The 12,733-nt window shown below is 38.1% G+C and overlaps 1 protein-coding gene across 1 annotated transcript in view; it reads left to right on the top strand.

Moving 5' to 3' along the window:
- Window positions 1-12,733, top strand: part of SLC9C2 (solute carrier family 9 member C2 (putative)) — a 104,635-nt gene that overhangs the window by 57,335 nt on the left and 34,567 nt on the right. Inside the window, exons 13-15 of the mRNA XM_063105912.1 lie at window positions 9,867-9,964; window positions 10,913-11,032; window positions 12,337-12,535. Of these exons, the coding sequence (XP_062961982.1) occupies window positions 9,867-9,964; window positions 10,913-11,032; window positions 12,337-12,535 (417 nt within the window). The remainder of the gene's footprint in view (window positions 1-9,866; window positions 9,965-10,912; window positions 11,033-12,336; window positions 12,536-12,733) is intronic.

Genomic DNA, 12,733 nt, shown 5'->3' with positions numbered 1-12,733 from the left:
AGGACATATTTTCTTCAACATAACACTATATATAATACTCATTATGCCCAGAGTTCCCTTTTACTTCCTTTTTTTATTCTTCCAAATTTTATTTTATTTTGTCAACATACAGTGTGGTTGATTATTGTGGCCAGTTACCGAAACCTCCTTCCCCCCCCCTCCCCCAACAACCTCATATCTGTTCACTTGTCATATCAACTTCAAGGAATTGTAACTGTTATGTCTTCTTCCTCCCCCGCCCCCTGGCTTTTTTGTGTATTTATTTATTTATTTTTAGCTCCCACAAATAAGTGAGAACATGTGATATTTCTCTTTCTGTGCCTGACTCGTTTCACTTATAATTCTCTCTAGGTCCATCCATGTCTTTGCAAATGGCAGTATTTTACTCTTTTTTATAGCAGAGTAGAATTCCATTGTGTAGATAAATCACATTTTCCGTGTCCACTCATCTGATGATGGACATTTGGGCTGGATCCAACTCTTAGCTATTGTAAATAGAGCTGCAATAAACACTGGAGTACAGGTATCCTTTCAGCATGATGATTTCCATTCTTTTTACTTTCTTTTTAAAACTTATTGTCATGAAGAATTCCTAACATACATAAAAGTAGATAGAATAGTGTAATGAACCCCCATGTACCCATCACCCTGCCTTAAAAACCATCCACACATGACCAATCCTGCCCTACCCACACCCTTATTCACATTCTCCCACCTTCCTTATTATTTTGAATCAAATCCTAGATGTTATATCATGTCATCTATAAATATTTCAGAATGTATCTCTAAATTTTAAAGTATTTTTAAAACATAGTAAAATACTAATTTTCTCCTAACAGTTAATAATAACTACTTAATAACATCGAATAGAGTCAGTGATAAAATTTCCTGTTTTCTCATAAGTGTGATAAATGTTTATTTTTACAGTTTATATTTTCAAGTTGGATTCCAATAGAGTCTACACACTGCAATTAACTGATGTGTCCTTTAAGTCTTTTTTAATCTATAAATTCCTTCTTTCATTTTTTTTCTATTGAAGAAGATATTTCTTTCTTTCTTTTTTTTTTTTTTAAAGATGACCGGTAAGTAGATCTTAACCCTTGACTTGGTGTTGTCAGCACCACGCTCTCCCAAATGAGCTAACCAGCCATCCCTATATAGGGATCCGAACCCGTGGCCTTGGCGTTATCAGCACTGCACTCTCCCAAGTGAGCCACGGGCCAGCCCGATATTTCTTAATACAGAAATTATTTTCATTCTTTTAAACATTTCTATACTTAATTAAAAATATTCCTAGAGTTTGAAAGGCTCTTACCCACAGAAGCAGATTAAATATGGTCACAAATTTTTTGCAGAGCCTCTTATTGAGAGATGGTGCCTTTATCCCTACACCTTGAATTTGGGCTGTTCTTGTGACTTGTTTTGACCAATATAATGTGGCAAAAGTTAACTGTGTGAATGCTCTGGAGCCTAGGCCTTGAGAAGATTTGCACCTTCCACTTTCTTCTGTTTTGAATGCCACCCTGAGATTGTCATGGGAGAAAGCTGGCCTAACCTCTTACAAATGAGAAGCCACACAGAGGAAAACTGAGGCACATGGCCAAGAGCCAGTGCCTAACTGCCAGGCTTGTGAATGAGCCATGCCAATTTAAGGAGTGGGACAATAGACTCAATCTCTCAGTGGTAAATATACATGCTAAATATACTCAGTGTTTTCCAAGACCCCCTAAACTTCATCCTGTTATGCTATCAGATTCAAAATTCAGTATCTTATGATCTGCATTTGGGTCCAGAGGCTCCATGGCTTCATCGTCTTAAGTATGACTCTTGATCCAGAGACCTGTGAGCCAAAAGGACAAGTTATCTGTGTTCCCTGCCCTCCAACATTCAGGCATGATCAACAGACACTTCAGTTTTGGAAGAGGGAGAATGAGAAGCACTGAGAAATCACTGGTCCGTGGCGACTCTGAAATCCAGCCGGGCACATGCAACAATTCGCCCCATTCTTTCCATTTCCATAGGAAATAACCCGTGCTTGTAGCTGAGTAGCTTTCTCAGTCTGATTTCTGCCAGTAGAAGATTGGGAGGTTTATATTCATTTAGAACTGTCTCTGTCCCTTTTACTCTGACCTGGGAAAATTTCCTTAAAAACATTGTGTGTTTTCAATGAATCTTATTTTAGTCCACTTCATTCCACAATTTCTTTTTCAATAGGCCGCATATCAGACAATGCACGTAAGACTAAGAAGCCCTTAGTCTTGTTGAGAGGGTAGACGGGGCACCACCTTGAATTGTTCAGTGGTCCTAACAAAGGTTCTGCAGCCACACCCTTGATTTGATCTTGAAGCCGAGACCATATTTTACTGGAAGCACTCTGAATTTGACCTTATCTTCTAGATCTTTTGCCAGCTGGAGAAACTATAAATGAGAGACAGGAGTTAGTTTTCAGCCTGGCAAATCATGGCCTCTATATTTTTCCTAAATTCTTCTTGTAGGCTGACCTTTCTCTGTGGTTTATCTGTCTTTCTGTATCTTGTCCCATGGAGCTAAAAAAAAAAAAAAAAAAAATCAACACTTTTAATATTCCTAGAATATTAGAGGTCTAGAAATCTCCTTAGCAGAGCCGTAAGTTCATTAGGTACATTTTCTACCTTCCAAGTTGCCTCAGGTGACAGCCTTGCCAATGGTGCTGCCTTTTCATAGCGAAGCTCCCCCAGCCCCCTACTGCAATTTCCTCGCTGTTCTTCTAGCTTCCACTGACAGTCTTCTTGCTGCTTTATTAGCCTCTGCCCACCGTCCAGTCCCAAACTTAGTGCCACATTTTAAAATTTTTGCTATGGAGGCTCTCCACGATTGGGACTGATTTCTATTTTAGGTAGCTTCTGCTGTGTAAAAAAAACACCCCCAAACTTAGTGGCTTAAAACAACAATGGTTTATTATTTCTCATGGTTCTGTGATTTGGCAATCTGGGTAATTCTATTGTGGGTCTCACCTTGCATCACTCATGTGTCTCTGGTTGTCTCATAGTTCACTGGGGGTTTGAGGGGCCAGGATGTACTCACTCACAGGTTTGGCAGTTGATGCTAGTGGTTTTCAACGTGCTTTGGTTCTCCAGTACATGGCCTGTTCTCTTCCAGTAGGCTGGATTGGACTTATGCTCAGCGAGGTGGTCTCTGGGTTCCAGCACTGCAAGAGGGGAAGCTGCAACACCTCTTCAATTCTAGGCTCTGGAACCTGAACAATGTCACTTTTACCCTCATTCTATTAGTTAAAGCAAAACACAAAAGCAGCCCAGATTCAATGAGAGGAGAAGTAGATTTCACTTCTTTTATTTATTTTTGGTTATACATACTTAGGGAATGCAGAATTGACTATCAGTATTTGTGTACAGTATGTGATAATCAAATTAATATGATTAGCATGTTTGTCATTATAAATTGAAATTATTCTTTGTGTCCCTTACCCAGTTATTCCCTAACCCCCCTTCCCCTTCCCCTTTTCCATCTCTAGTAACTATAGGTCTGTTCTCTCCTTCTCAAAGTTCAACATTCTATTGTGCTCTTTCTTTCTTTCTTGATGGGAGGAGCAGCAATGTCAGTTGCAAAGGAGCATGGAGACAGGGAGGCATGATACACACTGGGGCCATTGTTATAACGACCTCCCACGTTCACATTCTTTAACCAGCAATTCCATGGAGTGACTCACTCCATATTATCTTTGAATGGCTTTCCCAAGACTGCCTTCTACTCTGCCATTCTTCCTGCCTTTGTGACTCCATTCCTTTTCAGTCTCTTCCATGAGCTCCTCTTTTTCATTTTATCTTATGGATGTTGGTGTACCTCAGGACAGTTAACTCTGTCCACTATTCTTACTGTATACTCTCTTTTTCTTTATTATTAGCTACACTCATGATTTTTTAAAATTTAATTTAATTTTGTCAATATGCAATGTGGTTGATTATTGTGGCCCATTACTGAAACCTCCCTCCCCCTTCCTCTCCCCCTCCCTCCCAACAACCTCCTTTCTGTTCGCTTGTCATATCAACTCCAAGGAATTGTAATTGTTGTGTCTTCTTCCCTCCCCCCCGAGGTTATTTGTGTATTTTTTTACTTATTTTTAGCTCCCACAAATAAGTGAGAACATGTGATATTTCTCTTTCTGTGCCTGACTCGTTTCACTTAATATAATTCTCTCTAGGTCCATCCATGTTGTTGCAAATGGCAGTATTTCATTCGTTTTTATAGCTGAGTAGTATTCCATTGTGTAGATGTACCACATTTTCCGTATCCACTCATCCGATGATGGACATTTGGGCTGGTTCCAACTCTTGGCTATTGTAAAGAGTGCTGCGATGAACACTGGGGAACAGGTACACCTTCGACTTGATGATTTCCATTCCTCTGGGTTTATTCCCAGCAGTGGGATAGCTGGGTCGTATGGTAGATCTATCTGCAATTGTTTGAGGAACCTCCATAACATTTTCCATAGAGGCTGCACCATTTTGCAGTCCCACCAACAATGTATGAGAGTTCCTTTTTCTCCGCAACCTCACCAGCATTTATCATTCACAGTCTTTTCGATAATAGCCATCCTAACTGGGGTGAGATAGTATCTCAGTGTGGTTTTGATTTACATTTCCCGGATGCTGAGTGATGTTGAGCATTTTTTCATGTGTCTGTTGGCCATTCATATATCTTCCTTTGGGAAATTCCTATTTAGATCTTTTGCCCATTTTTTAATTGGGTTACTTGTTTTTTTGTTGTAAAGTTGTTTCAGTTCCTTGTATATTCTGGATATTAATCCTTTGTCAGATGTATAGTTTGCAAATATTTTCTCCCACTATATTGGTTGTCTTTTATCTCTGTTGTTTCTTTTGCTGTGCAGAAGCTTTTTAGTTTGATATAATCCCATTTATTTATTTTTCCTTTGGTTGCCTGTGCTTTTGGGGTTGTATTCATGAAGTCTGTGCCCAGTCCTACTTCCTGAAGTGTTTCTCCTATGTTTTCTTTAAGAAGTTTTATTGTTTCAGGGTGTATATTTAATTCTTTAATCCATTTTGAGTTGATTTTGGTATATGGTGAGAGGTATGGGTCTAGTTTCATTCTCCTGCATAGGGATATCCCAGCACCACTTGCTGAAGAGGTAGTCTCTTTCCCAGTGTATAGGCTTGGTGCCTTTGTCAAAGATCAGATGGCTGTAGGTGTGTGGGTTGATTTCTGGATTCTCTATTCTATTCCATTGATCAGTGTGTCTGTTTTAATGCCAGTACCATGCTGTTTTGGTTATTACAACTTTGTAGTATATTTTAAAGCCAGGTAGTGTTGTGCCTCCAGCTTTATTATTTTTTGCTCAGCATTGCTTTGGCTATGCGTGGTCTTTTATTATTCCATATAAATGTCTGGATAGTTCTTTCCATTTCTGAGAAAAATGTCATTGGAATTTTGATGGGGATTGCATTGAATTTGTATATCACTTTGGGTAGTATGGACATTTTCACAGTGTTGATTCTTCCAATCCAAGAGTGTGGGATATCTTTCCATCTTCTTGTGTCCTCTTTAATTTCTCTCAGCAGTGGTTTGTAGTTCTCATTATAGAGATTTTTCACATCCTTGGTTAACTCTATTCCTAAGTAGTTTATTTTCTTGGTGGCTATTGTAAATGGGCAGGCTTTCTTGATTTCTCTTTCTGCATGTTCACTATTGGAGAATAGAAATGCTACTGATTTTTGAGTGTTGATTTTGTATCCTGCTACTGTGATGAAATCCTTTATCAACTCCAAGAGTGTTTTTGTAGAGGCTTTAGGCTGTTCGATATATTGGATCATGTCATCTGCAAACAGGGACAGTTTGACTTCATCTTTTCCAATCTGGATGCCCTTTATTTCCTTCTCTTCTCTGATTGCTTTGGCTAGTACTTCCAACACTATGTTGAATAGGAGTGGTTGGATGTCTTAAGTATCTTTTGTTCCTTTCTTTCTGATTTACTGTTTGTCTTCTGTATTTCTTGGTTCCTGGAATTGTGGATAAACTTTTTTCTTCCTCTTCATTGTTGGCATTTTTATTTTACTAGTGGGTATTGATTTTTCTTGAGTTTTTATGGCAGTGGTAGTTATTTTTAAGGTACCAAACCCAGTACACCCTTGAGAATTTCTTGTAAGTGTGGTCGTGTAGTAGTGAACTACCACAGTTTTTGTTTGTCTGAGAAATATACTATTTGCCCTTCATTTTGGAAGGATAGCCTTGTGAGGTAGAGTATTCTTGGCTGGCAATTTTTGTCCTTTAGTATTTTGAATATATCATACCATTCCTTTCTGGCTTTTAGGGTTTGTGATGAAAAGTCTGATGTTAGTCTGATTGGGGCTCTCTTATAGGTGATTTGATGCTACTCTCTTGCAGCTTTTAAGATTCTGTCTTTGTCTTTGAGTTTTGGCAGTCTGACTATAACATGTCTTGGAGAAGACCTTTTTGGATTGAATATGTTTGGGGATCTTTGAGCTTCTTGAATCTGAAGATCTGTGTCTTTTTCTATACCTGGGAAGTTTTCTGCCACTATTTTGTTCAATATGTTTTCAATGCAATCTCCTTTTTCCTCCCCTTCTGGAATATCCATGACTCGGATATTTGAGCACTTAATTTTGTCTCATATCTCTCTTAGATTTTCTTCAATGTTTTTAATTCTTTTTTCTTTTTTTCTTTTGTCTGCCTGTGTTATTTCTTTCTTTCTTTTTTTTTAAATAAAGATGACTGGTGAGGGGATCTTAAGCCTTGACTTGGTGTTACCAGCACCACACTCTCTCAAGTGAGCCACAGGCCGGCCCTGCCTGTGTTATTTCAAACAGCCCATCTTCAAGGTCAGAAGTTCTCTCTTCTGCTTCTGCAAGCCTGCTGGTTAAACTCTCTGTTGTGTTATTTATTTGGTTGAATGAATTCTTCAACTCTGCAAGCTCTGCGACATTCTTTTTCAGGGCATTGATTTCCTTGTGCATTTCTTCTTTCAAGTCCTGTATACTTTTCCTCATATCATCCTGTTGTCTAGCTGACTTTTCTTGTATCTCATTTAATTTCCATAGAATTATCACTCGAAATTCCTCATCAGACATTTCAAGGGCTTCTTGTTCTATAGGATCTAGATCTTGAGAATTATTACCCTTTGGTGGTGTACTTTCTTGATTTTTCATATTTCTGGTATCTTTCCTTTGATGTTTAGTCATTGTGGCAGGGGATTTCATGGTCCACTGGTTTGACACTATTGTCTGGCTAGGATGCTGCTGGGGCTGCCAATTTGGCACAGCTGCCTCAGTGTCTTCTTGGTTGCCCACTGGTGCCTCAGGTGTTTGGTTGCCTCATGTCTTGGGCCTCTCCAGAGAGGTCCCTCTCTGATCGGCAAGCACTCGGCTGGGCTGGGGATCGAGTTGGGCGGAGGCGGTGTGGCCTACCTGCTGGGTTGTGTGCTGGCACTGCAGGGCACGTGGTCTCCGCAGATCTTCTACAGTCATGATTTTAACAGTGTCCATGGATGCTCTTCAATTCTATAATCTTCCTTCAAACCTCTCACCACCAGCTCTTCAGACTTATGAATCCAACTGTCACTAAACATCTTGTCTTGGACATTCCACTGGTACCTCAAATCCATGTTGAACTCACCCCAAGCCTGCTGTTGTGTTCCTGGTCTCAGTGAATGGGGCCATTACCATGTGGTTATTGAGGTCAGTTCTCTCCTTCCCTCCCTCCCTCTCCAAGCTCTATCAATTTAACTTCTAAATATTTGTCAAACACGCCCCTTTCCATCCTTGAGGATCTTAATTTAGGCCATTATAATCTCTTGTCTGAGAGGTTAGAAACCTTCAACAGGTTTCCCTGCCTCCAATGTTTCCATTCTCAAATCATGGTGACTTACTGAAAAACATGTGTCTACACCACCATCCTGCTTAAAGTCCTACGTGAGTGAGTTCCAGAGAATGTTTGCTCCATGAGATGTTAAGAGGGACTGCATAAAAAAAAAAATTCCGTGCTCCAATTCCTTTAGGATGTACTGGTTTAAACAAAATTAAACAGGTTTCTTATGGAACTTCTTGTAGAGGTTCCTCAGAGTTTTTAAGATGCTGATATAAATTGAGATTCTCCAGGAGAGAATATTGAATGCAACATTTCTTTCTCCCTTTCCCTCTGCCCTGCATAGTTTTTCAGGGATGGGGGTTCAAGGAGTATCTCACAGGATGAGCATCTCACACTCCAAGACAAGCTTACCTATGAGATCAAGTCTAAGCACAATAGACAAGGTCATTTTAAGTCTGGCCCCTGCCTGTTTCTCTGGCTGATTCTCTGCCCCACAACTTGTTTTTTACTGCATTCACTATACTGTTTCATACCTCTGTGCATGCACTGAAGATGCCACCCTCTGCTCACCTTCTTCCCCACTCTGCTCCCCCTACACTATTCTTCATCTGGATAATCAAGCTCATCCTTAAAATTAAACTGAGGTGCCATCTCCTCCAGGAACTTCTCTCTGACCCCATCTCCACATCAACTCTGATTAATGACCTGCGCTTACCTCATTTTATCCTCTTATATTGCCTACACTGTTTTAAAATTATATGTGTATATTCCCCCCCCCTTCTACACTAGACTGTGAGCTCCTTAAAGCCTTGAATTATATACTTCCATTGACCTAGCACAGGGCTTGCAGCAGAGTAGTCATTCAATAAATATTTATTTGAAGGATGAATGAGTAAACAAACATTCCATCATATTAGTAAATCGTAATTTTCTTGAGCCAGGTTTACTTCTTAGGATAGCAGGCTGGAAACACAAGTGTAATATTTGCCCATATACCACAGTGCCAAACCTCTGGGACACATCTTTCTTATAGTGGATATCTGTCAAGGGCCGTCAGGGAGGTTTACAAAATGGGGAAATCCACCAAGTGTCCCAGTGGCCCTTAGAATAAGGACAGCCCAGCCACTGACCCTGTACCTTTTGGAAGGCAGCTTCAGAATTTGCATATGCTTTATTAAGGCTGTTTTGGGTGGATCATTTCTCTATCTCCTCGAGATAAAAGGATCTGGTGAATGGATGACCATTGTCTTGAGATATTAAAGTGGTGTGAATTAGTAACTATCATTCTTAGAGTCGTAAAACTTGAGAAAATATGCTAAGTGTAGTGGAGGTTGGAGACAATACTTATAAACAATGGATAGGCAAGAGTGCATAGTCAGTATGAGAGAAACAAAGTTTAGGCAGCAGTCCCAGGAGGTAACTCTAACCTCTGAGTTTGTCAGTGGCACCTAAAAGGTGTAATTTTTCTCCTGTTTTTAGGGAAGAGTTGACACAAGAGTACAGTCTGTCTTTCTCTTTTGATAGTAATCTGTGAGGCTGAGATGAATTAATTACACTTTGACTTAATACTTTGCCTCTTTAGGGCTGGCTGGTTAGCTCGCTTGGTTAGAGCACAGCCTTATAAAACCATGGTCATGGGTTCAGATCCCCATACCAGCCAGCTGCCAAAAATAAATGAATAAATAAATAAAAGCAAAACTTTGCCTCTCTCTGTTGTTGTAAAAGAATGATGCTACTGATGCTATTTATATTACTGAAATAAACTCTTTGAATTGTATGTATTTTGAGTTTCTTGAAGCTAGGAACTTTTGCATCTCTCATAACATTCAGGACTGTACTTTGTAAAAATGAATATTCAGTAAATATTTGAACTGAATGAAATTTATTTCCTACTATAGAATTTTTTTGTGATAGTGTATTTTCATATACTGAGTTCAGTAATAATAAGGAGGGCTATATAAAGGTTAAGAAGTGTATATTGCATTTATGTTTTGAGCCTTTGTAATATTTAAAAAAAATTGTATGTTTAGAGTAGCTTTGAAAAACAATGTAATGATGGAATACTTGGAGTAGATGCAGCCCGGATATTAATTGGTGCAACCAAAAGCTATTGCCCTATCCAAGGAAAGTAAGTATAACAATTGTTTAATTGATATTTACATAATTGAATGGATATGTGATAAAGAATGAGAATTAAATATTCCAAATTGATCAATCTGTTATCTTATTTATCTATATCCATCTGTCTGTCTGTCTATCCATCTATTCATCTATTCATCTACTTTCTATTTTGCTTGTCTATATTATTTTCCCCTGAAGTTTCATAACTTGGTGAGATTAGGATATTCTGGAAGAAGATCTGACTGCAATGTAATTAGATAGGAGACTAGGGGATCCATGAAAGAGAACCTAAATAGCTTTAATTACTATCATAGTTCTTTTGCCTTTTTATCATCTTCACTAAATAACTGGATAGAGGAGGTACCATTAGACTGCCCTCTAGGGAGGAGCAGGCTCGAAGGAATTGATCCAACTGCTGGTCCTGATAGACGTAATAAAGGCTGGTGGGGAAAGCCCGGTGTCTTAGAGATACTGTTGATATCTGGTCACAGTCCTGGCAAACATTAGATAATGGATCCAAGACAAAGCTATGGGACAACAGTGACAGGAGATCCTGGCTGGGTGATAGTTAACATTTTGGCAGCCTGGTAATCTATTTGGAAGATTTACCATCAATCCTTGGGATAAAGTTTGGGAAGGTTAGGGCCTTCAGGGCCTTGGGGAGACTTGGGCTAGGCAAGGCATGACAAAGAGAAGCTTGATTCTGAATTCATAGAATGTGTCTAGAGAAACTTTATGTTCTACCTCAGATCAGGCATTGTTCCAGAAACAGGGGCAGTAGGAGTCTCACATTTAAAATGTTCATGTACCATAACCAGGGGTGGATAGGTGGTTGGATGTAGAGGCTTGGGGCTGAGCATATTTAGTTACATTTAGTATAACTTGCTCTTTTGTATTACCCAAAGTATAGCAACTTGCTTTTTATCATAACACATATTGTATTTTTCTCGGCTAGATTCATGAGTATTTATGATGTTTCAACTTATGTAAAAGCTAGAAGCTGGCTTATGAAGTTTAAAAACATGTTGACTTTCTTGCAATATAAGAAAGAAAAGGCACCTTTTATCCCACCTGGGTAAGGATTGTGAAACTTTAATAGTAATATAATTGAGAATATGTTCGTTTCTACATTGTCAGAATAGATTACCTTGATTTGCCTTATTTAGAAAGAAAACTATTATGGTTGACTCATCCATCTAGTGGTGAGTGAGCAGAGTGCTTGCCTGTCTTCCTCCATTCTGTTTTAGCAACATCATTGACACCCCTATTTGAGAGTGGGCAGAAAGAAGGAAAGGAAGGTCATATTTGGATTCTTCAAGTTTTAATTGCCATGTCTTCGGGTCATATTTTGTACTGGGCTGCTTACATATTCTTCTAGTATAACAAAGAGCAAGAGTAAGAAATTTCTAACTGGTAGATTAGATCTAGCACTGTTTAATTTCATCTGTGCCGTAGGGTAGTCCTGTTGATGTCTAGAGTTAGGAAAAACGTAACATGGCCTTAGTAATATCTATAATCAATTTTCCAAAATATCACAAAATATATATTTTACTTAACTTGGGTCCACTCTTTGTGGACCTATATAAATTGTGAGCTAACATGCTTTTTAGACCACAAAGGCAAGGTTGTTCTACCAGTAGATGTCAAAACAATATATACCAGGAGCAACAGTGCTGCTAAATTTTAAGTGGGTGTTAACATAACCTTTGATAACAAATTCTGATAATTTTTTACTTTCTTTCATTTAATAAATTTAAATAGAAATATAAAAAATTTAAACCCTAGGGTCCTGACATATATCTAGGGAACCTCCTTTTTGTTGGACTCTATTTTTCATTTTTTGGTTTTTTTGGCGGCTGGCTGGTATGGGGATCTGAACCCTGACCTTGGTGTTTCCAGCACCATGCTCACCCAAGTGAGCTAACTGGCCAGCCCTCATAGACTCTACTTTAGATGGATTGAAGAGTTTTAAGAAATACATGCCATGGTAATTATTAAATAAAATATTTTTTCCTGTTCTTAATTTTAAATGCTGATGTGTAATACATTTTCCCCTAAATTTATTTCTTGCTTTTATGAATCTTTGCATTGTTTCCTAAGTACTATAGCCTTGATTTAAAGCATGAATTCTTTCTATGAATAATGGAGAGCTATGCTGCCCATCCCTGATATAGATTAACAAGAATTATATTTTTTATCTTTTCTAGTATGATTTTTATTCATAGAAATCATGCTTTTGATTTCCGCTTATCGTTTTATGTTGTTTGTAGTCTTTTTCAAATTAAGTTTAATGATTTGTTTAAACAAATGTAGAACTTTAGCTCTTAATTGTTATACTTTTAAATGATCTGACATTTTATTTGATCTCATTTTTTTCAGGAGTTATAAATTTTTGATTTACGTATATCACATTGTATTTTCAGAAGAATTTGAATATACGGGACATATTATAACCCTAATGTATATTTATCCTATGATAATACATCTATGGCCAGTGGCAAGAGATTTAAATGTGTCAACACTGATATCATTAAACTATTATTTTATGTTTTTATATGTATTAGAATCAGCATTGAAGGTACTGTTTAAAATAAAAATGTATTCTACAGAACAATTAAGATATTTTGAATCTATTTTGTCATATTATTAAAATAACTTGGTTTCATAAGCCATTGCTGTGATAGTTGATGGGATCCTGGAATTTTAGTAACCCTTTTGAATTTTCTGAGTTTAATAATGAAATCATGAAATAGTCATTGTCTTGGACATCAGATAA

This window comes from Cynocephalus volans, chromosome 8 (genome assembly GCF_027409185.1).
Source record: "Cynocephalus volans isolate mCynVol1 chromosome 8, mCynVol1.pri, whole genome shotgun sequence".
Lineage (NCBI taxonomy): Eukaryota > Metazoa > Chordata > Mammalia > Dermoptera > Cynocephalidae > Cynocephalus > Cynocephalus volans.
The sequence above is the reverse complement of the archived record's forward strand: the minus strand, read 5'-3'. Positions and strand labels throughout refer to the sequence as shown.